This window comes from Primulina tabacum, chromosome 6 (assembly GCF_025594145.1).
Source record: "Primulina tabacum isolate GXHZ01 chromosome 6, ASM2559414v2, whole genome shotgun sequence".
Classification (NCBI taxonomy): Eukaryota; Viridiplantae; Streptophyta; class Magnoliopsida; order Lamiales; family Gesneriaceae; genus Primulina; species Primulina tabacum.
In genome coordinates, this window is record NC_134555.1 from 1,741,738 (window position 1) to 1,767,128 (window position 25,391).

At 35.1% G+C, this 25,391-nt stretch overlaps 4 protein-coding genes across 6 annotated transcripts; 2 read left to right on the forward strand and 2 right to left on the reverse strand.

Annotated features, from left to right (window-relative positions):
• Window positions 1-5,549: 5,549 nt before the first annotated feature.
• Window positions 5,550-7,450, forward strand: LOC142548559 (dof zinc finger protein DOF5.1-like). Its single transcript, XM_075656941.1, has 2 exons — window positions 5,550-5,715; window positions 5,946-7,450. The coding sequence occupies exons 1-2, from the start codon at window positions 5,665-5,667 to the stop codon at window positions 6,942-6,944; spliced, it is 1,050 nt and encodes a 349-aa protein (XP_075513056.1). The 5' UTR covers window positions 5,550-5,664; the 3' UTR covers window positions 6,945-7,450.
• Window positions 7,451-14,263: 6,813 nt separating this feature from the next.
• LOC142548560 (uncharacterized) lies at window positions 14,264-18,263 on the reverse strand. Its single transcript, XM_075656942.1, has 7 exons — window positions 16,379-18,263; window positions 15,970-16,060; window positions 15,717-15,874; window positions 15,566-15,620; window positions 15,401-15,480; window positions 15,231-15,324; window positions 14,264-15,141 (listed from the first exon to the last, which is right to left on the reverse strand). The coding sequence occupies exons 1-7, from the start codon at window positions 17,957-17,959 to the stop codon at window positions 14,432-14,434; spliced, it is 2,769 nt and encodes a 922-aa protein (XP_075513057.1). The 5' UTR covers window positions 17,960-18,263; the 3' UTR covers window positions 14,264-14,431.
• A 718-nt stretch (window positions 18,264-18,981) lies between these two features.
• Window positions 18,982-20,010, reverse strand: LOC142548352 (uncharacterized). The gene has a single exon (XM_075656655.1). It carries the CDS (start codon window positions 20,008-20,010, stop codon window positions 18,982-18,984), a length of 1,029 nt encoding a protein of 342 aa, XP_075512770.1.
• Window positions 20,011-22,056: 2,046 nt separating this feature from the next.
• On the forward strand, window positions 22,057-25,265 carry LOC142548561 (actin-like). Of its 3 annotated transcripts, none has more exons than XM_075656943.1 (5): window positions 22,057-22,218; window positions 23,127-23,198; window positions 23,327-23,720; window positions 24,270-24,883; window positions 24,979-25,265. In XM_075656943.1, the coding sequence occupies exons 2-5, from the start codon at window positions 23,139-23,141 to the stop codon at window positions 25,042-25,044; spliced, it is 1,134 nt and encodes a 377-aa protein (XP_075513058.1). In that variant the 5' UTR covers window positions 22,057-22,218; window positions 23,127-23,138; the 3' UTR covers window positions 25,045-25,265. The 3 variants fall into 3 exon arrangements, with proteins under 3 accessions (XP_075513058.1, XP_075513059.1, XP_075513060.1); XM_075656944.1 differs by having other exon boundaries at window positions 22,062-22,261; XM_075656945.1 differs by lacking the exon at window positions 22,057-22,218 and adding an exon at window positions 22,334-22,592.
• The last annotated feature ends 126 nt before the right edge of the window (window positions 25,266-25,391 follow it).

Below are 25,391 nucleotides of genomic sequence, written 5' to 3' on the forward strand. Positions count from 1 at the left end.
ATAATTTTATTGATGGACACAAAAATGAGCACGGTAGATTTAACATGTATATATGATTTAAATTCAAAAGGAAGAAAACTGCGTTGAGACTCCATTAAACTGACACGGCATCTTAATATTATTTTAGTCTTTTCAAAACGAAAATATTACGTCGTGAGACAGATTAGTGACACTTTATTTTAATAGCACCCACGTATAATACCTATTGTAATTGTGCCTTGAAATTATATATGATAGGGCCAATAAAAAAAAAAACACGAATGAGACAAATTATTATTGTTGCGTATTTTCTATAAAATTAATTTTAGATATGTTCAAATCCTCAATTGCTTAAAACATGATTCATATAATGGTACGAGTGAGGAGCAAAAGATTAGGTCAAGTTTATTTGTATGAGTTTATATGTTAATGATTCTGTTATGTGAGTTATACATTAAGGTGAAAATCAAAACTTAAAAGAACACTTAAAGTTTTGGTTAACGAGTTTTAACCTATTTTATAGGTCGTGGGTTTTTGATGTGTAGAGACCGAAGTATGAATTCTATTTTATTGATTAATTAAAATAAAAAAATCAGAAGATAATGATAAATATTATCTATATAGTGATCATGATCTCCGGATTGCAGGCTATCACATTCCATATTCTATACCCTACTAATATAAAATAATTTATAATTCTGAAAAAAAACTGGAAGATTCTATCAAAGAAAATAATACGTAGATCTGGAAGACCATCACCCATTCTTAAAAAGTAAGAATTACGACTTCAGTTACTATCTCAATTAAGATTTTAAGTTGAATTTTTAATAATTTAGTATGATGAATTTTGTTGTTATATGGATTTTTTCTTACACAAAATTTTCAAGGAACAGAGGATTGGAAGGCTAAGAAAGTAGCCTAGTTTTATGTGATTGTAAGGATCATATTAAAAAAATAGGATCAAATTAAGTAGAATCGTAATACATCGAAGTTTAGTTACAAATATTCCCCTTTTACGAGGTAAATGGATAGCTCATTATGAGTGGACAGAGAATATAGATGACAATTTTTCTCACGAGTTTCGTGCTTCATGGGGAAAACCAAAAATGGAGATGAGGATCTCCGGTTCGGCTTCGGGATTTTTTAATATCCCGAAATAATTTGGGTAGGGTATGAAGGTGCTATCAACATCTCCCAACACACACACACACATATATATATATATATATAAACTAAATATATATCAACGTTAACAACGTGACAGCAATAGAACATGATAGGTGTGAAATATTAGTTGTTTAAGTAAATGTAGAATAAAAGAATATAAAGTCCATTCACTTGTGATGATTGTGGAAACACGAAGAGGCGGCAGTTTTGGCAACTCCTAGCAAAAGTTTCAGTCTCACTTGGATTTACCTAACACAAGAATATATCCAATCCCATAAAATGATTTCATTTTATTTTTTCTAATATATCATAACGACTTACTAATTAATTAGATATACATCACATCAAAGAATAATTAAAATTCGAGTGGGAAAAATTATATATATATATATTCTTTGAAATATAATATATATATTACACAAACGAATTTCAAACATTTTGATTGAGATGACATCATCTTCAAATCTGTAGAGGAAGCCCAAATGGCATCTACTTGCGCGTATTTAATTAACCTTGAAATTAAAGTGGTCAAAATGGGTCAATGGGTTTGATCGGCCTGTAATCCGCCATCACTCGTCATTTTGTAGGATAGGATGGGTCATCTTGTCAATTTTTATTTATATTTGACGGGTTGAGATGAGTTGACCCGCAGTTCCACCGTCACAACATATCATTTAGCAGAACTATATAATTGTCGATCCAATCCATCTATTAGGCGGAACGATGCGAGTAAACCCGACGAGTCTGATTAATTTTGACAAATCTAGTCGTAATTCATTATTTATGGTCAACAGGGATATTGAGTATTAATTAAATTATCTAATTATTATAATAGAGATATTAGACAAAAGAGTCATTTAATCTTATTTTTAGCGATGAGATGTATTATTATTTAGCAAAAATAACACTCACTTGTGCCATTTGATTTTAAAAAAAAAAAATTTACGAAAATGTCACTCGCTTTTATAAATAATACGATTGATGAATCTATTACGTTTCGTGTCTATTTATTTACGAAAACGCTATATTTTAGCAATTTTAACTTTACCGTTTATTTTTATATTTTTATTAAAAACAAATTATATAAGCAAGCGAGGCATGCACCCGAGTATCAATATTAATTAAAAAAGTAAGATCACAATGCAACTCCACTTGCCTATAATTAACTTAAGAGAGGTGCACGGGGGGCCATGTGAATAAGTAATTAAGTACTTGTTAACCCCAAAACCATTTTAGTTATTACCCTTTAATATTAATAATGACAATAATCAGCACCATCGTAGTTAATTATTTGCTATTTAATTAGAGATTTAGATCCTCAGTTAAACCTGTTGTTTAAGTCATCAGGCGTTTTCTGCGACTGATGATGTTTTTTTTCCCTTTTCAAATGCAATTTACAATTTAAAAAAAAATTAGAAAATTGTTTGACATAATTTTTAAATAATTTAAATTTAATAAAAACTTTATTCTTAAGCATCAAGATTCAAAATATTCATTAATGAAATTTAAATTGTTGATTTTAAAAAATAAGAGGTGGAAACTTTAATATACATAATATTGAAAATTTTAGCTTAGCTTCACGGGCCAAGGCTAAACTTTGAAAGCCTTGGTATTTTGAAACTTTGGGCCTTAAGGTTACAGCTTGAGATATCTGGCCCGTGGCTGGGCCGAGCTTAAAAATTTATATTTATACATATATATATCTTAAGCAGAAGGAGATCCAAAAAGTACAATTAGTTCACTGAATTTATGCTTGAAAAATAACATAGATATACAAATACTCGTAACGTGTACTTAAAAATAGGATTTCACCAATCCCTGGAACTTTTAAAATTTTAACTTTTCCACCTATGTTGGATAAATTTAACACTTAGGGCTCGTTTGGTACAAGGCAAAAACTTGTGTGAGACGGTCTCACGGGTCGTATTTTGTGAGACAAATATTTTATTTGGGTTATCCATGAAAAAATATTACATTTTATGCTAAGAGTATTACTTTTTATTGTAAATATCAGTAGGGTTGACTCGTATCACAGAAAAAAATTCGTGAGACCGTATCACAATAAACTTACCCTTGGTACAAAGGATTGGTTTGGATTGTGGTTGGTTTAACCGATTTATCTAGTATTTGATTGGATTTTTAATAATTCTATTCAATCCATTATACAAAGGACTAAGTCATATAATTAATTGAATGAAAATTAACTCATCTCACCCCTTTGTACTAACTATCACTCTTTTTAATCACATACTTGTTTCCAATTCTATCATTTCCCGTAATTTTAATATAACGTAAGGGTAATTTTGTCGAAAAATCAAAATATTCTTAATTTATCCCACGATCAAATATTAATTTATCCCATAACCAAAAATTTAGTCCAAAAGTAAAAATATTCTTAATATATCTCATAATTCTAATAGTTTAAACTCTGGGGAAAAAAATTTAAAATATGATAGTGCACATTATTTTTTCAGTAAACTTGAAATAAATATCCGCATGATTTAAAAGATTTAACTCTTTGTAATAATTTATAACAAACTTGAATTAATTGGAGGAGTGGGGTGGAGAAGGAATCAACAGACCGGAGCCAGAAAAGTTTCATTCGGTCGGAACACACTATTTATAATTAAATTCCACCAAAGTTACACCTCTTTATAAACAAATGAATCTACAAAACATTTATTAATTTAATATTCACAATATATGTATTTTTTCTTGAAAAAAAAAGAAGTAAAAAACTACGATTAGACCATAGTGTATGGTTTAACATTTGAGTCAAAGTAAACTACTTGATACTCACGAGAAATTTAGGGTCCGATTCCGGGAAGCGTCACTAGTACAGACGCAGTGTTTTGAAATTATCCTGAGCCTGAAATCACGAAGAAGACCGTTAGAAGGGGCCAGAAGGGTGTCCTGGCGTAGCCCCTCCGATGCTCAAGTCAGTGACTTAGGATATATTGGGGGAGCAGCTAAAAGTGTTATTGAAAACAATATAGTGAATAATCAACTGAATGCTCAAACCTGGTATTTATAGGAGAATACCTGGGCCTTTGGTGGGCCTGTCTTCTATTTGGGCTAGGAGACAGGCCCACCATCCCCAGCCCAAATGGGAGACAGGCCCACCAAGGGCCCATGTATTCTCCTATAAATACCAGGTTTGAGCCTTAAGTTGATTATTCACTATATTGTTTTCAGCAAGCACCCTTAGCTGCTCCCCCAATATATCCTCAGTCACTGACTTGAGCGTCGGAGGGGCTACGCCAGGACACCCTCCTGGCCCCTTTCTAACGGTCTTCTTCGTGATTTCAGGCTCATGACAATTTCAAAACACTGCGTCTGTACTAGTGACGCTTGCCGGAATCGAACCCTAAATTTCCCGTGAGTATCAGATGGGGTATCACTACTAAATTAAATATTATTATAAAAACAAGAGCGATCCCATATTCTCAATCAGTCATCCGATTTCGATCTATTTTCTTAGGCAAAAATTTGTGTGAGACGGTCTCACGGGTCGTATTTTATAAGACATATATCTTATTTGAGTCATCCATGAAAAAATATTACTTTTTATTGTGAATATCGGTAGGATTGACCCGTCTCACAGATAAAGATTCGTGAAACAGTCTCACAAGAGAATTACTATATTCCTAGTTGTTCGTTCAATTTGCTTGGTGTACTAATTTATTTTTAAAATGTAAAATTTGTTTTTCAAAATATATTTAGTAATTTATTTATCATCCTCGTTGTGATTAATAAAAAAAAAGAAAGTACAAAATATAAATTTAAACTCAAAAAAAATTGGATGAAATCTTTTCCAACAAAATATATTCTAACGCTCTGTTGGATTTAAATAAGTTGATGTCTATTTTTATTTTACTCAATTAATTAACTATCCTAAAGTCTTGTATTTTCACTTATTTTTTAATCTTTGGGATAATAATATTATTTTGGTCATATAACTTGCACACTTTCATTTGTGTTCATGTTATTAATCAACTCACCATTTTATTTCGCTAACTTGTATTACTTTTTTTAGTTTTAATCGTTTTCACCAGAATGATTGTGACGTCGAAAAATATCTACATAGACACCAAAAAAACCATCAATACACATTAAACTTTTTTAATGGTGGCTACTCAATCAAAACCCTATATAAAATATTGCAATGAAAATCATTGCTTTTTTTCATGCAATGCCACCACAGATACATAAAGCTTAAAGGTTAAGTAATTAAGAAAATAAGCCCAGCACCTCTCGAAACCCTAAAAAGCAAAAAAACAAAACCAGACGGAGTGAAAACAAATTAGTACTTGATGTTTGTGTAAGTATGAATATATACACACACCCACGATATATATATATATATATATTATATATATATATAGATGGCATAAAGCCCTTCCCTTTATTTTAGCTCCTTATTCTCATTCTCCTCTTTATTATTCTCTTGCTTTTTTCCTCTCTGTGTGTTAGCCTCCAGTTGATGTGATTCTCCACCATATCTTCAAAACCTTTACCATGGTTTTTTCTTCTATTCCAACCTACCTTGATCCAGCCAACTGGCAGCAGGTGAGGGGATTTTTTAGATTTTAAAAAAATAATTTCACAGGCTCCCATGGCTTCTTTGAGAAAAAAGTAAAAATAAAAAGATAAATATTCGCTTTCCTTTTCTTGTTAATCTTCTTGTGTGCTGTTGTTTATGTTTCTTAACGTCCTTATTATTCTTTACTAATTTGTTGAATATATACCATATGTACTATGTTTTCATTTTCTTGCTTTTTTATGATCATTTTCCGCAGCAACAGAATCATCAAATAATAGTTGGAAGCAGCAGCACAAACCCTTTAGTCCCGCCACCGCCTCAGCCTGCGTTGCCGGCGCCACCACATGAAGGCAGCGGATCTGGGACGATCCGCCCTGGCTCGATGGCGGAACGGGCACGGATGGCCAACATACCTATGCCTGAAACCGCCTTAAAATGCCCTCGTTGCGAGTCAGTAAACACAAAGTTTTGTTACTTCAACAACTACAGTCTATCTCAGCCACGTCACTTTTGCAAGACGTGTAGAAGGTACTGGACTAGAGGCGGCGCGTTGAGAAGTGTCCCAGTGGGTGGAGGCTGCCGGAGAAACAAAAGAAGTAAATCTGTAAGCTCGAAATCTACGGCGAGTGAAAATAGACAAACCACCACAAGCTCCGCCGGTTCTATTTCTTCTAACAGCGGCCAGGAAAATAACATATTAGGCCTCACGCCTCAACTTCCACCGCTACGCTTTATGTCTCCACTAAGTCAGCTAACTGATAACTTTAATGACACCATGGGCTTGAACTACAGCGGAATTTCTGCTCCTTCTGTACTTGGAACAGGTGAAATGAACTTTCAGTTGGGAAGTGGCTTGTTCGGCGGTGGTGGTGGAAATGTTGGCAATATCGGTGGTGGGGTGGCTTCGCTTTTGTCCAGCAGTGGCGGCGGAATTTTTGAGCCATGGAGGTTGCAGCAGGTGCAGCAATTCCCTTTCTTGGGTGGTGGTCTGGACCCATCTTCTCCGGGGGTTTACCAGTTCCACAGCAGTGAAACCGGTTTACCTTTAGGTGAGACGAGCCAATCGGTGAGGCCAAAACTTTCAAGCTTGATGCTAAGTCAGATGTCATCTGTTAAAATTGAAGAAAATCCAGAACTAAAGTTTTCGAAACAGTTAATGGGAGGGATGCCAAGAAATGATCAATGGAATGCAACTTCTGCTTGGAGTGATCATATCTCATGTTTCAGCTCTTTTTCTACGAGCAATCCTCTCTAGAATGTTCTTGATCCATTTGGGTAACTACAAGAAGTACGACTTTTTAATTAGCGACTAATATAAGACGACAAATCAGAAGTAGAATTTGTGGTCAATCATACTGGTTACTTCACAGTTCACAGTCCATATAATCGTCAGTAACAGTCGAGTTTCGTGTAAGAACTCATGGGCTAAAGAGACTATCTAGGGTGGAAGAAAAATGAAATCAACAAGCTTGGATGAATTAACTAGATTTGTGGGTGTGCCAAAGACTGATATTCGGCTGAAGAAACCCTAGAAATGGTAGGTTAAATTATTTGTTTTTCATGTGTCATTTGTTTCTCAATTTGAGTACCGTTTACTATCAGAAAATTGAGTTTGTTTTTGTAGCTTAACCATGTTAGACATGTATGTGGTTGGAACCTAATTACTTTCAGCCTTTCAGGCCAGTGGCTTGGCTGGCTTCTGGAATTAAACTTTCATCTGTATTGATCATATAATATAATCATAATTATGTTGATTTCATATTCACTTCTGAGATGTACATTATCGATTTTTCGCAACAATTGGCTATTAACTAGCGTGATTTGATTTTTTTTTTCTCTTTTTTTTTGTCGTAATAATGCAGCATGATGATCATCTTCATGCAGCTCAAGTATTTCAAGTTAATTTTGATGATTAAGCAATCATTTAGTTACTTCAATTAATAATTGAAGCAATGTGCATTTTGTTAAGCAATTTTACAACAATATATTTGGTTGCCTGTACATACATTAAATATTAATCAGTACTCTATAAATCATCTAAATTCAAACTCAACCAGTACTACTAATTTATGGAGCGAGGGAAAAAAAAGCAAATTTTACAGAACCATTGTATGTTCTAGTAGCTAGTGAATCAAAATATAGTATTTATTCAATCGAGCGTAATCTCTTAGCTTTATAGTACATATAACATTTCTCAATTTGTAACTCTCATCGTACATATAACAATTTCCATTTGGATCGGATATCATCTCGGCCTTTAAATTTTCCGGCATTTTCATGTGTTCTTCCTCGCTCAAAATCCTCCTTTAAATTTTGCCTAATCGTTCTAATAAACACAATCCAAGCACCCAGCTAGATGTTATATATGCATATTCGTTGTTGCAAGAATTAGAAAATTAATTCGAAGTCGAGTCAAGTTAAACTCATTCCGCTACACTCGTTAGCTTCTCTATATGCTTAAAAGTAGTCAAGTTATTTGCTTTGTGGATCAACAAACTTGAGTGGCACTCTATTATATTTGATGCGAACTGCTTGTCAAGAATACTGAAAAGGGAACATGTTATTGGCTGAGAATTTGCGAAATTCGGACGAGAATATATAGAAAACTGAAGCCAGTTCATGTTAAATAATAGTTTGTTGGACCTTAAGATTCCAAACCAGAAAAAGCGTTCAAATTAAATCCCAGAAATCAATGCATGCTTCTTGATATAATTCTCGATTTCTGTTCCCCCTGACAATCACGTAAAGAGTACTGCATATGAGTGTGAGGCAAAGATGAATGCATAATAAGTCGAATATTGCATTTTTTTCCTCGATTTTCATGCACATATAATTCTGCACGCGATTCTGATCCGCGCGGTAACCCGTAAATGTGTGTTTTGTTCTTAGATTTGGTCATGCTTCAATTCTGACACAAATTTATCTGTTTTTTTACCAGAATGAAAGTGTGCGATTATTCATTTACACACACACAATTCTAAATAAGAACGAATTATTTGAAGTTTATATAAAAAAAGAAAACAAATTATACAATTTAAAATATATAATAGTAAGTTTTTGATACTGTTTCTGACTGAAGCTAATTTCGGAAAGTGAAAAAGACATTCTTTTCAATTAGGCGAGGTTGCTTCGAAATTTTCTGCGGTTAATTCGGTTTTGACTTGTTTAAGATGTCCCACATCGATTGGATAGATTCAGTGGAGTTATCTCCCCCTTAAGCTAGTTTTTGGGGTTGACTTAGGTCCAAGTCTCAATCTTAATTAACATGATATTAGAATTCAGGTCCACCATTACATGTGGGATTGCCGATAGTTGGGCTACCTGTAAATGTCTCCACGCTCTCGTTGTTCATTCTTGGGCGGGCATAAGGGGTGTGTGCTAAGATGTCTCACATCGATCAGATAGAATTCTTGAGAGTTGCATCTATGGACTTGGACAATCCTCCTCCTTTGAGTTAGCTTTTGAGGTTGAATTAAATCTAAATTTCAATCTTAACGACGACATTGGAAGAATTCAACTGTTTACACTTATTTCAAAATTCTATTCTTCCACTAATCAAGTTAAAAGTTATATGAGTACAACAAATTTGCGAAAAAAAGATTGATTCGGTCACATAATTTAATTAAATGATTAGATAGAAAAATGTATTCATGGTCCCCCTTGTTATCTGCTAAGTAATTAAGTGGAATGCCTCATCTTCAAGGCAAGGAATCTTTGCTATGTAACTTTTGCAAGAACCAAGGCTGTTGCTTATTCAACAACGAATAAAGCAGCACACAAACACACACCCATCCTCAATAATAAAGCTCTTATTAGTCTCCCCTCTTTCTCTCTCTACCCCTCCCCACATAATATAGTTAAAGTCGCATTCCTCATATTTCAGAGATAATCATTTAGATTTGATTATTTGTCGGGTAGTTGTCGTCTAGCTTCATTTATTTTTAGTTACTAAGATTGAGCAATCAGTTGGAATATTATGTAGCGATCCAAGAATTTTAGTTTGCTAGGAATATGGGAATATCATGATTCAAGTACACAATGTTTGTGTGTTATGATGTTGTAATATGATAAATGTTTAATATATTAGCTTCATGTATTCATGACACATGCAACATATGCGCCTCGTTGACTAGTATATATATATATGACACCCATGTTGATGTTGATAGGTCGTTTAATTTAGTTGATTTTGGACGTGTGAGAAATTTATATATGTGAAATGTCATGCATAAAATTAGTTGTTTTTCTCCCATATGAAGTTCATGATTAATAATTTTGAAGAAAATATCCATGAAATTAAATATTTTTGTTGAGATTTCTAATGATATTGCTATAGCTAGTTAATTAAATTCGATACGACTACATCTAATATATGTGTGAAGGCAAAAACTTGTGTGAGACGGTCTCACGGGTCGTATTTTATGAGACGGATCTCTTATTTGGGATCATCCATGAAAGAGTATTATTTTTTTACGCTAAGAGTATTACTTTTTATTTTGAATATCGGTAATGCTAACTCGTCTCACATATAAAGATTCATGATACCGTCTCACAAGAGACCTACTCATGTGTGAAACATGTTGTAATGAAAAAAAAAACTATTTATGAACTTCAAACGCATTTTTAATCATTGAAAATAGATTAAAATAAGGCATTTTGATTCGAGAGAAGAAGCTCTATGTGTCGCGTGCTTGTGTAATCTTATAAAATTTTACGCTTGACTAATTCGTCGTCTGGATCGGACACGAAAACTAATTCTAGATCTAGCATGCAATCTGTTGCATCTTAAAGAACAGAAAATTGATTTGAATCGAAGGTGGTGATTACGAAGAGAAGCAGCATGTTAGACTGCTGGGCTCGGAAATTCAAGCCAGATCTTGCCATATTCTTTCCCACTTGGAGAAACCTCAGAATTATCCACACAAAAACACATTCAGTGTGTGCGCGCAAAGTGCGGGCAGCTTTCGCTTTTTACGTATGTATTTTTTTCACGTCGTCATGGCAATGTATTTTTCAGTTATTTTTATTTTATGCGTTGTATTACATAATAAATTAATAAAAAAAAAGTGCAAGAATTTGAGATTCGAAGTCTCACGTTTTCTCCTCAATTATTGTTATTATTATATACATAAAATCATGTGTGCCCTGGAATCTGATTCCAACCTTCTTTTCCAGGCAAGATTTTATCTGTCCCCCTTGCCTCATCTTCAGAATTATTGTGCATGAATGCCAATAATAGTAGTACATACCGGAAGAACATTATTGCATTATTAATTCTTGATTTTTTTAATATTACCGACTACCTAAATAAGGCCATAATTAATATATACAATATCAAAATTCACACGAATAAAAATAATTTATTTGGTCACAACGATGGAAAATTAAAAAATATTTATAAATTTTTTAATTCCATTAATTTATACAAAAAATATATTTTTTTTTTTGAAACCCGATACGCAACTCTATGATTTTACTCATACCATAGATTGATTATAATTTACTAAAAATATAAATTTCTTTTTCTTGATCACAATCTTTTGAACTATTTTAAAATTTTGTCTTATTTAATTATGTATAATGTCTATTTCGTTTACTCATCCACCGTCTGGTTTGTTCATAAATTCTTTAATCTTTGTATAAAATCTAAGGAGATTAATTCATATTTAGTTGTTTTGATTAATAAAACACACATTTTTGTATTCTGCATCCACTCTGTCTGGTGTAACACATTTAAGTTATTTTTTGCTCTTAAATCTTTCTACCTTTGATAAATTTGAGGGTCCACCTTATGTTAGTCAAATAAAAACAATACACCATTTATCTTTAGGAAATTCTCAGTTTTAATTTTTATTTTTATTTGTAGTAATCTTTTTGGTTGGTCTTTTGATGATCGATGCTTCTTAATCAACAAAACCCAAAAGCTATGTAGTCTTTGTTGAAAGCATCCTATGTTTTGTTCATTGGTTTATTTACATCTTCCTGAGTTTATATTTGGTTTATTTACATCTTCCTGAGTTTATATTACTGAACGAAAATCCATACACTTTCAATTTTGTAATGTATACTTTTTTTATGTATTTATTATTTATGTTATTTGCCTCACATCCGTTGAATAAAATTTTTGGGAGTTGAATATATAGACTTGGACAATCATCGTTTCTTCGAGCTAGTTTTTCCGGTTGAATTAGGTCTAAATCTCAATCTTTACATGATATCAAACTTTAGATTCCACTATTATATGTGATGAACTACCCATAGTTGGGTCACACGTTTGTAAACTTCGCGTTTCGGATATTCTACACAGGTTCCACCGTTATTTATTAGACTACTCATAGTTTGTAGTTTTCACGTTCCGGATGTTCATTCTTGTATGTGAGGGGGTGAGTTAGTTATACATGGTCGATTGGATAAAATTCATGAGAGTTGAATATATGGATTATGACAATTTTCCCCACTTGAGCTAGTTTTTTTGGGGTTGAGTTAGGTCTAATTCCCAATTTTAACAATTTACAATTACAATTAAATAAGTCGTGTAAATTACTACAATTATATGGTATTGAGACGATCCCTCAAGATAATTTCAACTTATTCTATAAAAACACTAGAATTTTAATGAAAGAGGCTAATTATTGTTTATTTACATTAAGGATAAAAACTTGTGTGAGACAGTCTCATGAGTCGTATTTTATAAGATATGTATCTTACTTGAGTCTTCCATGAAAAAATATTACTTTTTATGCTAAGAGTATTACTTTTTATTGTAAATATCGATAGGATTGATCTGTCTCGCAGATAAAGATCCGTGAGACCGTCTCACAAGAGACCTACTCTTACATTAATGGTTGATTCTATTAATGGGGTGGGGGAAGATTTGGACTTTTAACAATTGAAATAAATAAATAAATAATATATATATATATATATATATATATATATATATATAATTTGAGATGCGAATCGTGAACTTTTAATTGTCGTGTTGTATGGAGGTAACAACAAATTCTGGTTGATTGTGGAATTATACGTGCTCCTCTCAACTATCGTCAAAAAATGAAATTATATTGACCACTTATTTTTTATATTTAGTGGTTTGGTGGTACCCTTGATGAATTATCTGCATGATACCATGCACTAATATTTTTTTAGGGGATCTAAAGATGCCTTGTGATTGGATCATTTTTCGATATAGATAAAAAAAAAACATATATTTTAAAAATAAAAGTGCCAATAATTCGTAATATTGTACATTCAGTCAAATACTAGTAATCCACTATAAACAAGTATGATTTCGAGTACACGCATTTAATGTTAGAAAATTTGGACTCTTACGTAGTCGATGATTAACATACATATAATATATATTCCCCATCGATGAATATAGTGGCATACTAACTTTGTCATTTGATGGCGATTAGCACTAAAAGCTAAACTACTACCGTCACAATCCCAATAATCAACCATGTTCAAGGCCATCCGATTTATATATATATATATATATATATATATATATATATATATATATATATATATATATATAATTGATCCACAGTTTTTGTTCAAGTTCAGATGTTTGCGTGAAATTTTTTGATAAAAATACACCGGGAGTACCACTCTCCGCGTAGTATAACCCAAGCTAAATATGGATGCCAGAAAAACAATTCAGATTATTTTGTTATTATATATGTTCTAACCATTTATTTCATATATTAAAGAGCATGGTTTATATTTTTTAAGAAGTTTAGTTAGTTTATATGGTGAGTAATGTATGAAAGGAAGTGAAGGTTGTGTCACATTGAAAAATAAGCGAAGTATATAATTTCTCTTATTAGGTCCAAGTTTGAGCGAAGTGTTTGAGCTCCAAAGGACACCAAAAGTTTTTGAAAATGGTAAGATGTTGATAGGCTGAGTCTCGTTGAAACAAGCGCACGGCCTACCGACTCGGCGCGACGTGGTGAGGTAAGGTGAAGTCTCTTGATCAACAAGAAAGTCCAATAACAATTTATACATAGGAATACAACGGTATGTGGCAGCACAACTCAGAATAAATACGTGTAAAAGGATATACTAATTTTATTATTATTATTTTGAACAAAGAATACATATACTATATAATAATGAACGGACTTCTTAGAATAACTACTTGGGTTATTTTAATATTCATATTACAATAAGTTTATTATTTACCACTTATAACTATCATCTTTTATATTTAATTTTTCATGTAGAAATAATTAAAATATTAATTGCCTTTGAATATAACTAAATGCGAATTTTCACAGAATTACTAGTATTAATTATTTCATAGACCAGAAATGGTAAAATTGAATCGTGGGCCCGGCTGTCTCGCTTGAAAAATTGGGTTGGGCTTTGGTGGGTAAACATTTGTTATTCAGCTCACTTTGAGAATTAGACTATTATGGGCCTAACACTAAAGTTGGCCCGTTAAAAAAATATTATTATGGGTACATTACGTTTACGCAGGAACTTTCGTTATTCCGTATCGTTTCGTCAATGAGTGAGAAGCCCCGAAAATATCGCAAGTTTTTGCAGCGTGATATGTTATACTTTTCTAATAGATTTGGAACATGTGACATGCAGGCATGGAGAAATTAGACGATTTATCGCCAGAGGGAAGAAAACATGGTTTCTTGAGCTTAAATCAACTTGAAAATATCTGTATTCTGCACGGAATTCGCTGTCGAGAGTACAAAAAAATCATCTCAACCTAACTAACTGCAGCTAGTAGTCTCTAAAAAGATTTGCCTGACGACTAACTTTAACAGGGAGTCCAAAATTCTGATAAACCCGTAGCTCACCTCCCAAGCTTGCTGTTACAACCACCATTCCCCATGCTGTTGCTTGAACAGTTTGGCTGCTGCCCCCGTCGAACAAATTCCAAGAAGACGACCAAGACTGGGACGGAGAACTTCCTGAAGCAGAGATGCATGATGGGTCATCATAGCTAAGAGATTGAGAGGACGAACCAAATGACTCGCTGACACCGATGCCTGGATCTATGCGAGAAGAGTTGGCGAAATCGTCTTCTGCAGAACTTGTTATTCTCTCCAGTATGTTGTTTTTCTTGGGAAGAGGTGGCAAATGCCTCCTACTACTTCCACCAGCCAATCTGTTGTCTTCGTTGGTAGGAGAATTGTTGAGGGATTGTGGTGGTGTAGCATTGGACCGTTTCGAGTGCCTTTTCGAGTGTATTTCCACGATTGGTGGCTCGTTTTTTGCGCCACCAGGCCATGGAATCGCGACCGATACATCTTTACAATTGAAGTGCTCATGAGCAAAGATTGTTACTCCAGTTCTTCCTTTCCCACCCCCTGGATTCTTGGATTCTTCGAGCTTCCAGATATAGACCTGAGAGTCTTCACTGGCGCTGATGATGTGTTTTCCATCTGGACTGAAAGAAGCTGATATCTGGCTGCTGGTATTTCGAAATCCTGTGTTGTAGATGAGAATTTTTGCTTTTGTGTTACGACTTACGATTACATTTTTCCTGATGTTTCAAACGGATATTTTTAAACCATACCTCTAAGTTTTTGGATAAGCACTAACCCATTCAAGATTCGGATTCTAGAATCAGCTGTAGTAACGAGCACTTCAGACGGGTTCGAAGGAGAGAACTGTGGAGGAAAAAAAAATTAGTCACTCATTGGCAATTTCTATGTGGGGATGGAGCTGTAAGTTATATATGCCCACCTGAAAACCTGTAATTTTCTTCGCTTGAACCTTTTTTTTCTTCTTGATTTCAATTTGATCTTTTTGTTCCAATTTGCAATCTATGTTAAGAAACACATCAAACATAAGATCTGAATTTGTGGAAAATCATGATTACAAACATTTCGGTTCGACAGCTATTCTTACCTGCATCAATACTATACGTTCGATAGCTACCTTTGTGAGTGCCGATGACAGCACCCTTCAAACATGGACGGAATTAATTTCAGTGCATTATTTGTACTTTTGTTGAATGAAGGAAACAACCTTACATGTAATGTTAATTCTTTGTAGGTACCTGGCCATCAGGAGTGTAGCAAGCAGCAGTAACCATTTCATTAAGATCTGTCCAGTCGACAACTTGACGGTCTGGTATGCTCCAAATTCGAACCTTTGCATCAAGCGAACCACTGATGAAGTAATCGTCGTTAACTGGATTGAACTGTATGCAGGTTACTGCCACACCATATTCTCATTATAACCAAAATGTGATCCATGTAAATAATTTGATTTTTGAATATTAATGAATGCTCTATAATATTGCATCTCACCATAGTCATTGTGTGCAAACATCTTTAAACAGCTTTTAGATTCCAATCCCCACATCCTAACTGTCTTGTCCATTGAAGATGAAAGCAGTAGCTGCATAGAATTATCAGATTCAGAGTTGACTTTGAAAAACATCAATAACATTCTTAAATACGCGGACCGAAAGATCAACTTCCTCATGGGTTTACCCGATTCGTTTGTGCAAAATTTCACAAAGCGTCAAGTAATAATTATACACGAAATTCGGACAGGATTAAAAAACTAAGCAAATAAATCTCTTCTTTCTGGAGGAACTATATTATATTTTTCGGCCTTGTGATGAACGAATGTCTTAAGATATTTCCTGGTTTTAGTCTATCTGATGTGTTCTTTTTCCATTTTTTTAATATTAACTACGGTAGATGAACTGACCTGAGATTTCGACCATGAGAGATCCAATACATCATCTTGGTGACCTTGGAACGTGCATACTGGTTTTTCTGAAAGTGCAAACACCGTTTCTGGCATGTTAACGTAGTCCGGTATTTTGTGGCCCTTTTTCTTATTGATCTTTCCTTTTTTCCTCCTTTCAGATGGTGAAGGAATAATCTCTGCAAGTGGAGGCCGTTCTGAAATAGTGCCAGCCATAGGGTGAACAGGTGTGCCACCAAATGAACTCAAATCATCTCCTAATCTTGCGGACATAACATCGCATTCCTGCACTTCCCACACATGGATTACCCTATCTTCTCCTGCACTTGCTAGGAAACGTGCATCACAGCTGAATCTGATTGTCCATATTGATCCTGAATGGGCTTGAATCACTTGAGACATGTGCAATGCTGTGAATTCTTTATAGGAATTCCCATGTTGACGAGCTTTAACCCATTGACATGATGCATGCTGGGGATCTTTCTGGTCTACTGCTGAAGCCGAATACTCTTGTTCTTTGTCTACTATTAATCCACTCATTGAATTTGTTACTCCCAGCTTGATGTTTTTCAATATTGCAGCACCCCTTCTCTTACTGTTTCTGAAACTCTTAGAAAGATACGAGTTTTGTATGATTTTATTTCCATTTTCATGAATACTTCTTGACCCATTTTCACGACGCATCAGTTCCTTCACGACCGGTGAGTATCCAACAGACCTCTCAAACTCCTCCATTGTAAGCTGCTTCCCCGTCTGCACATCTCTCAGCTTATTCCACATTCCCTCTTCATTGTACTCTTTCACTATAAACTCCTTTCCAGTGTCCAAATTCTTTATCAAGAAAAACGAACCAAACGCCCCATCTGATAACACAGATTGCATCAGCTCACTAGGCGGCATTGATGTTCTGTTTTTCGTTCTTCTTGGAGATATTCTAACACCATTTGAGTATTGACACACACCTAAACTCAACCCCAATTGCCCTGATGATGTTCTGGTGAGACGCTGTTTTGATTCGGGGCCGATAATCTCTTCTTTTCGCTGTTTTGTTTTGGCAGAAAATGCTTCTATATCACCATCTGATCTCGACCTGACAAGCACAACTGGCATATCATGTGAAGGCTCGTCTCGTTTCAATTCCTCTGTGGAACAAGACTCCACCTTTGATGAAGAAACATTTACATTCCCTGCCTCGTCCTTGGTCGAAATTGTCTGGACGACTTTTGAACTGGCAAGCCTGACGACCTCTTTCTTACTTGACAACCCCATCCCTTGTAAAAGGCGCTTGCGCCTCTCATTGATATCTCCCGGTTCAGCCATCCACAAGCCATAACCATCCATTAAAGATGAAGGATTTCTAATCGAGACAATCGAGCGGATGCTTTTGATCGAAGCGGAGGCTGAAGAGACAGCGGAAACAAAAGACATCCGGCTATCATCAAAATCATCATCATCTGATCCTGAAGAGGCCAAATCCAATGGAACAGCTGAAGATATCCGGTCAAAAGACTCGAAGAAACGGTCGTCGTCGTCGTCTTCCCGAAGACCATCCCAATTCATGGTTAATGTTCTTCGATCCATTGTAGCACATTTCTCAAAAATCCTTACAAAAGGTAATCAGATCAAGAATCCGAAAACAATCAAGAAACATCTATTTTGGATTTGTTCCATCATTTTAATCACGGGAAAATTGTTCAAGAATGGATGTCGTTTGGGGAATTCTTGGCAAGAGAGTAAGAAGTGGAAAATAGAGAAGAGGAAGGGAGCAAAAGAAGGGACTTTAGCATACACCGTTACATTTGTCTGAAGAAATGGAGAAGAAGAAGTGAACGACAAAATGTCGTACAACTCTTACCTCTCCTCACGTAGAATATAAATAATTATACAATAATACTGCGTGATTTGATTTTGATTAATCTTCATATTAATTTTATAATATATTAATTATTTTTATTCTTTTTGTAGTTCTTTTTTATATTTTTATACGACCTTAGAACCCTAATTACATGTTACCCCATTTGACTTTGCATCATGCTGATTAACTAATTATTGGTGTTAATAAATAAATGACACTTTATAATTGTTGCTTCCAAAAAAATAATTCAAATCGTAAAGATGAAGATCTTGGTCCCGTGAATCGGTTATGATAGAAATTCAATCATTTTATTTCATGAGAACATACGATAAGGTCGATCAATAGTATTATTTGTCGGTTAGCTCGTAAAGTTCTTACGTTGGAATTGAATTTAGAAAGGATTAATGAGGATTATTTTATAAGGTTGGATGAGAGGCCCTGAAAAATGCAAAATCGGGGAAAGAAGGTGACAAAACAATGATGATCCTTAGTGAATTTAGAGATGGAAAGAAGATTATGGCGAAAGTCTGGGACAACAAGGACATTCGACAGAGTAATGGTTTGATTTATGGGAATGGTGCCTATGTTACTGATTTGGGTGGCATTACCATTAGGCAATTGTATTGAACCCGTGGCAACTACATGAGATCTAGTAACATGTGAGAATCCATGAATGCCAACCATATGATCATTAGCACCAGAATCAATAATCCATTCAAGATCAGTACCTGCCATGTTCACAGCAAGGCTACTCTGTTCGCCATTGGGTTGTTCCTTGTCCAGAAGCTTTAAAATGGCTGCATATTGTTCCTGTGAAAAAAAACGAGCCTATATTTGTGGTGACATTGGGCTGCTCAGCTTTATCAATACCAGCAACAGTAGCATTAGCCTTGCCCATTACCCTTCCTTTATCAGAACCTTCCCTGTCAAACCTCTGGTTCCCATTTTTCCAAGGTCCTTTGTAGAATTTGTGACCAGGAAGATAACCATGTAATTTGAAACAAGTATCTTTGGTATGACCAAGCATATTGCAATGCTCACATCGAATGTCAACCTTTCTTCTGTTTTGAGTAGAGAAGAAGGCTGAAGGTTCCAGCCGTTGTGGAGGCACACTGAGCAAGCTTCGATGTGACTCTTCTTGAGACATAATAGCAAAAGCATTACTCACAGTCGGAAGAGGATCCATCATCAGAATGTGACTGCGGATGTGAGTGAAACTCTCATTTAGTCCCATGAGAAATTGTAGAAGTTTATGTTGCTGGTCAAAGGCAATGAATTTCTTGGAAGATTCACAGGAGCATATAGGCAACGTTACAAGCGAAGCATATTCATCCCATAATTGGCGAAGCTTCGAGTAATAGGTTGAAATTGAGCTGTTACCTTGGACGTGACAATTGATTTCTCTGTGAAGTGCAAAAATCCTTGATCCATTCACCTTATCGAAGCGTTCACGGAGATCATTCCATACCATAGCAGCATCTGAAGAATATACAATTCCGCCAAATATTTCCTTCGACACAGTATTCATGATCCATGATAAAACGATTGCATTGCATCTCTCCCATTGGAGCAACTTGTCCGATCCTTGATTCGGTTTCTGATAACTGCCATCAATAAAAGCAAGCTTATTCCTAGCTCGTAAGCCAATTTGCATCGCGCGACTCCAGATCCCGTAGTTTTCAGTCCCAATCAGTTGTTCACTGATCAAATTGAGTCCTGGTATATCCGATGAACTAACATACAGTGGATCTAACACATCAATTGAAGAAGAAGCCATTGCAGAGAAAAAAAAAACGAGACTGAGAAGAAATAATGATCACTTGCGATCGATCAAACCTAGAAGCAAATCCAGAATGAGCAATCTATTGGCTCTGATACCATGTTGAGAAGTAGAAGAGGAAACCAATTTGCCCGGGAAAGATCCCAATTCTGAGAACCGTTTATTGAGAAGTAAAATGAAGTTCTAAAACTTTACAACTGAAAACTATCGCATATTTATACTAAGTAAAGGAAGAGGTATAAGAATAGGAAAAACACGCTTCTATAATTTACAATTACGATTTCAATAGGCGACATTACAAAATAATATTAATTTAATAAACTTAGATTCTCTCAATGATCCTACGAGTGGGAAATGTTTGAGTTCCAAAGGAAAAGACCCCAAACGCAGTGGGTTTTGTGACTAATTTTTGGGCTTAGGTTTCGAGATTTTTTTGAATCTTTAAAATAGTTCAGAGTAGATGCGTGGATATTTTCTCCATCCCAAAACCATCTCCGACAATAATGATAATTATAATAATAATGATGATAATTTCGAGTTCGGAGAATAATAATAAGTTCAGATATTCCTCGAACTCATCCTTATCTTATCTCATTAGGATTTTTGAAGCATTAACGAAGATGAAGATGTGTATTGATCCCCAATGATTCAAGGATTCCATAAACCTGAAAGAAGCGGTGATGGGGGCAAGTATGAGGGCGGGGATACAATTCCTGGGCGAAAATAGGAATATCGAACTCTACATCATGTTTCATTGTCATCTCTAATTGATCCTTTCGGTCTATTCTATTTCTACGTTGAAATTAAATGAGATATTTTAAGCTAGAATGTCAAAAGGCAATAATTAATAATAATAAAGAAAGAAATAAAAGATGGAATTGGTTATATCATTATTTTTTCCAGCCCTTGATGAAAGTTTCAATAACTTGACTCTTCCTCAACCTCGAGCCAATTTGCCCATACCAAAAGGAAGAAAAGTTTGATGAACAAAGATGTTTTCTTAGAGTAGAAGGGCATAAAAATACGTTGTCCACCAAAATGTGGAACTACTAGTTTTGCCTTTTGGAAAGGACGGCTAACTACTCTAAAATCCGGTTCGGTCGACCCTACCCCTGCGGGCACTGCCTGCAGGGTCGATCCAACGGCTCGAATTTTTTCGAGCCAATTTTTTTTTTTTTTTTTACATGGAGGTGGGCCCGGATCACTCATGTGGAGTGATCCGGGCCGTTCATTGCCCGTGCAGGCACTGCCTGCACGGGTACGATGAAACAATCCCTAAAATCCGCCAATTGGGTCGTAGATAGGGCTAAAATTGCCTTTTACGTTCTTCAAGAATATTTTTGTTTTCAATTTTTTTTTTTTTTTAAAAAAAGAAAACTCAAATTGTGTTTTTTATGGGATCTTTAGAGTGCATAATCCATGTACAAATTACAATCTAGTGTTATGATTTTAAAATTAAAATAAAAAAAATCTTGTGAGATTGTCGCTAAAATCTATTTTGCGAGATATATTTTCGATCCGACCAACTTATAAGAAATATATTAATTTTCAATTATATTTATATATCGAATCAGCTTGTCTCACATATATAAATATATGATATCGTTTCATTAGACCGACTCAAAATTAAAACAAGGTAATATTATATGCTGCAAATCAATATCAAAGATGATCATCACGTAGGGTTCCATTAGGTTGCCTTGATATAACTAATAATTTAATCTAATCAAATATTCAATTTCAATTTTATGTATTAAATATTTATCTCAGATTAATCAAATCATTAATTATTTATTCAAATTTGATGGATTAAAATCAGTGGAAAATGGAAAAAAAAATTCTAATTTATTATTTTATTCCAAATTTAAATAGTCAAACGACACATAATTTTTCACTTTGGGGCTATAAATATGAATTTTTTAAAATAAGTAGGTGTGATCTAACTAGGAATATTTAGAAAAACATTCATTTTTTTCTTCATATATATATATAAAAGAAGTTTAATGGCCATTGATATGGGCCTGGACCGTGCTTCTATATAAAGGAATTATTCGTACAAAGTCACGAGTCTATCGGAGATCAAGCGGCACTCTAGTGAATTTACGGGTAAATTTCGACCGCATTTTGCATTCACTCGTTTCCATTTTGGAATTGGAATCGTGAGGCGGAAGCGAAGCAGCAACATTCTCTCGCTATTGAAACACGGTAATCCTTCTCATCGTTCCTCCATTTCTAGGCACTCAAAAAGGTGATCAACTTCTCTTTTGATACTGATTTCGTCATCTCCTTTTGTTGTACGTAGGTTGTAGTCTTACTCGATTGTCGTTCGCTTTCCTTTATTTCCTCCGCTTTTTTTCTAGATAAAGTCTGTTTATGTACCTTTTTTTGCTTTTTTGCTGTGAATGTATGGGATCTCTAGTCAGATAAAGTCTAAGTGTGGAATGCCGCAGGATTGAATTTTGAAGTTCGTTTTATTTGTTGAAAATGCGATCGATATGATCTCTATGATGGAGGAATTCTTACGGATATTCCTCTTTCGATGAATCTGACAAACTGCTTAATGTTGGTGTTTTCTCTCGGTAAAATTTCCTGTTGATGAAAAACAAAACAAGAAAAGAAGGGTGAAAAATGAAAATTACTTTGTCGCGTTGTTTTTCATGATAGTTGTCCTTTTTTAATTTAATTTTACTTTATGATGATATCTCTTTTAGAAAATGGCCCTTCAGGGTGGCTATGGTTTTTACTTTCAGCAATGGCGTTGTACGTTGTTTAGATTTGGATCATGTGGTTTGTAGGTTTTTGTTTTATATCTTGTACCGTATTTTATGTTCTTCTTTATGCACTTGACACCCGTGGCCTTTTATGTTTGCGTACAATTAACTAAGATGTATAAAACTGCATCTGTTTGGGAGTAGCAAGACATGTAAATAATGTCCTGAAAGGGATAGATTGGTCATGCAGCTGCTGATGGGCTTCTGAAGCTGTAAAGAAACCTTCTTGAGTAGGAAATTTGATGCCATAAAACAAGTTAACAAATGAAGTGTGATAAATTGTGGTTCACTTTAATCAAACTTTATAGTATTGATGATGCCTGTAATTTTTTTCCCCTGCAGGTGAACGGGTAAATGGCGGATACTGAAGACATTCAACCACTTGTGTGCGATAATGGCACAGGGATGGTCAAGGTAATCATAATTCTAGTTGTGCTTATGATCCTGTTTATCTGCATATATTTGGATGAAGTTCCTCCTTTTTATCGGCAAGAAACTTGTCCAATTGCTTCCTTTCTTATCATGATTACTGGTGAATTTAGGCTGGATTTGCTGGAGATGATGCTCCAAGGGCTGTCTTCCCTAGCATAATTGGTCGCCCTCGGCACACAGGGGTGATGGTTGGCATGGGGCAGAAAGATGCCTATGTTGGGGATGAGGCCCAGTCCAAGCGTGGTATTTTAAGTTTAAAGTACCCTATTGAGCATGGTATTGTTAGTAACTGGGATGATATGGAGAAGATATGGCATCATACTTTCTATAATGAACTCCGTGTTGCTCCAGAGGAGCACCCAATTCTTCTCACAGAGGCACCTCTCAACCCAAAGGCTAATCGTGAGAAAATGACTCAGATAATGTTTGAAACCTTCAACTCCCCTGCCATGTATGTGGCTATTCAGGCAGTTCTGTCACTCTATGCCAGTGGCCGTACTACTGGTGAGTTGATTCAATTTTATTCTCATGATTTATCTGTATCCAACGGAAGAAGAGGAACAGAAATTAAGTTATTTGAATTTGTTAGTGTTACTTGGTTATAAGTTATGACATTTTAGGTGGTGACTAATTTTAACCTCACATTTCCTTGGAGCTGAATGCGCAAATTGCTCAGAAAGCTCTACTCATTTCAAAGTAAAATTAGCAAAACAATGATGAATATTGTGACATAGGAACAACGCGAATTTGCATTATCAGTAAATCGAGCCAGTCACTTGTTTCCTAAGCACTGTTTATCATTTTTCGTTTTTTTACTTGCTGCTTGAATGTTGGAGTGGCTGTATAAGTGAAAATCTTGCAATGTTTCCCATGTGACAGAAACTTTATAAAACATTTTTTCTTATATCCATGTTTCTTTGCTAGATTTTTTGGTGTGTGCCAATATTAAATCACCTTTAAGTCTCTAAATACAATACTAAAGACATCCTGGTACAAAATCATCTACTTGTACTATGTCTTTTTAGTTTTTAGTAATCACTTGCTTTTGTGCAGGTATTGTTATGGATTCTGGGGATGGTGTCAGTCACACAGTCCCCATTTACGAAGGTTATGCCCTGCCCCATGCTATTCTTCGTCTTGACCTGGCTGGTCGTGACCTCACCGAGCAGTTGGCCAAAATCCTCACTGAACGTGGCTACAGTTTCACTACCTCTGCTGAGAAGGAAATTGTCAGGGACATGAAAGAGAAGCTGACATTCATTGCTCTTGATTTCGAGCAAGAAATGGAAACGGCAAAGACAAGCTCATCCATCGAAAAGAACTTCGAGCTACCTGATGGTCAAGTGATCACTATCGGAAACGAGCGCTTCCGATGCCCTGAAGTCCTTTTCCAACCTTCCATGATTGGAATGGAAGCTGCTGGTATCCACGAGACCACATACAATTCCATAATGAAATGTGATGTTGATATCAGGAAGGATCTTTATGGAAATGTTGTTCTGAGTGGTGGGTCTACCATGTTTCCCGGTATTGCTGACAGAATGAGCAAGGAAATTACCGCACTGGCACCCAGTAGCATGAAGATCAAAGTGGTGGCCCCGCCTGAAAGGAAGTACAGTGTCTGGATAGGTGGATCCATCTTAGCTTCCCTCAGCACCTTCCAACAAGTATGTCTAAACTTGATCAATATCATCGTTCCATCTAACTTTTTATTATACCTTTTCGTTAATAAAGGCTTTATTTTCATTTTGCTTGGGTGCAGATGTGGATAGCAAAGGCAGAGTATGATGAATCAGGTCCATCGATTGTGCATAGGAAATGCTTCTGATCGGAAGCAAGCATCTGTGTTTTCAGCGTACTTTATTTCAGCTTTTAATTTCCAAATTCATTGTGTTGGTTTTATTGTCTTTGTAATGGATTCAGGAGTATATCGGTGTTGTGGTCTATGTTTTTATCTCGAATTTTTGGATGGACTTGGAATATGATTAAGCAATAGAGAATTATATATGTTTTTTGTAACTTTATTAAGATACTGATACTTCTTACTTACTTCTTAGTACGTACATGTATGCTGCCAAGGGTGTCTGCATTTATCCAATCATTATATTTAGAGAACAGTGTGAAATTAGGATACTTTGACACTTGAGTTAGAATTACAGATCTTGCCATTTACAT

Bases quoted from the DNA above. Each gene is read 5' to 3' on its own strand.
- LOC142548559 (XM_075656941.1), top strand. From the start codon at position 5,665: ATGGTTTTTTCTTCTATTCCAACCTACCTTGATCCAGCCAACTGGCAG. The intron at 5,716-5,945 runs GTGAGGGGATTT...CATTTTCCGCAG, and splicing joins ATCCAGCCAACTGGCAGCAG to CAACAGAATCATCAAATAAT.
- LOC142548560 (XM_075656942.1), bottom strand. From the start codon at position 17,959: ATGGATCGAAGAACATTAACCATGAATTGGGATGGTCTTCGGGAAGAC. The intron at 15,621-15,716 runs GTACCTACAAAG...CCATGTTTGAAG, and splicing joins GCTACACTCCTGATGGCCAG to GGTGCTGTCATCGGCACTCA. The intron at 15,481-15,565 runs GTAAGAATAGCT...TTCTTAACATAG, and splicing joins AACGTATAGTATTGATGCAG to ATTGCAAATTGGAACAAAAA.
- LOC142548352 (XM_075656655.1), bottom strand. From the start codon at position 20,010: ATGGCTTCTTCTTCAATTGATGTGTTAGATCCACTGTATGTTAGTTCA.
- LOC142548561 (XM_075656943.1), top strand. From the start codon at position 23,139: ATGGCGGATACTGAAGACATTCAACCACTTGTGTGCGATAATGGCACA. The intron at 23,199-23,326 runs GTAATCATAATT...TGGTGAATTTAG, and splicing joins ATGGCACAGGGATGGTCAAG to GCTGGATTTGCTGGAGATGA. The intron at 24,884-24,978 runs GTATGTCTAAAC...GCTTGGGTGCAG, and splicing joins CCCTCAGCACCTTCCAACAA to ATGTGGATAGCAAAGGCAGA.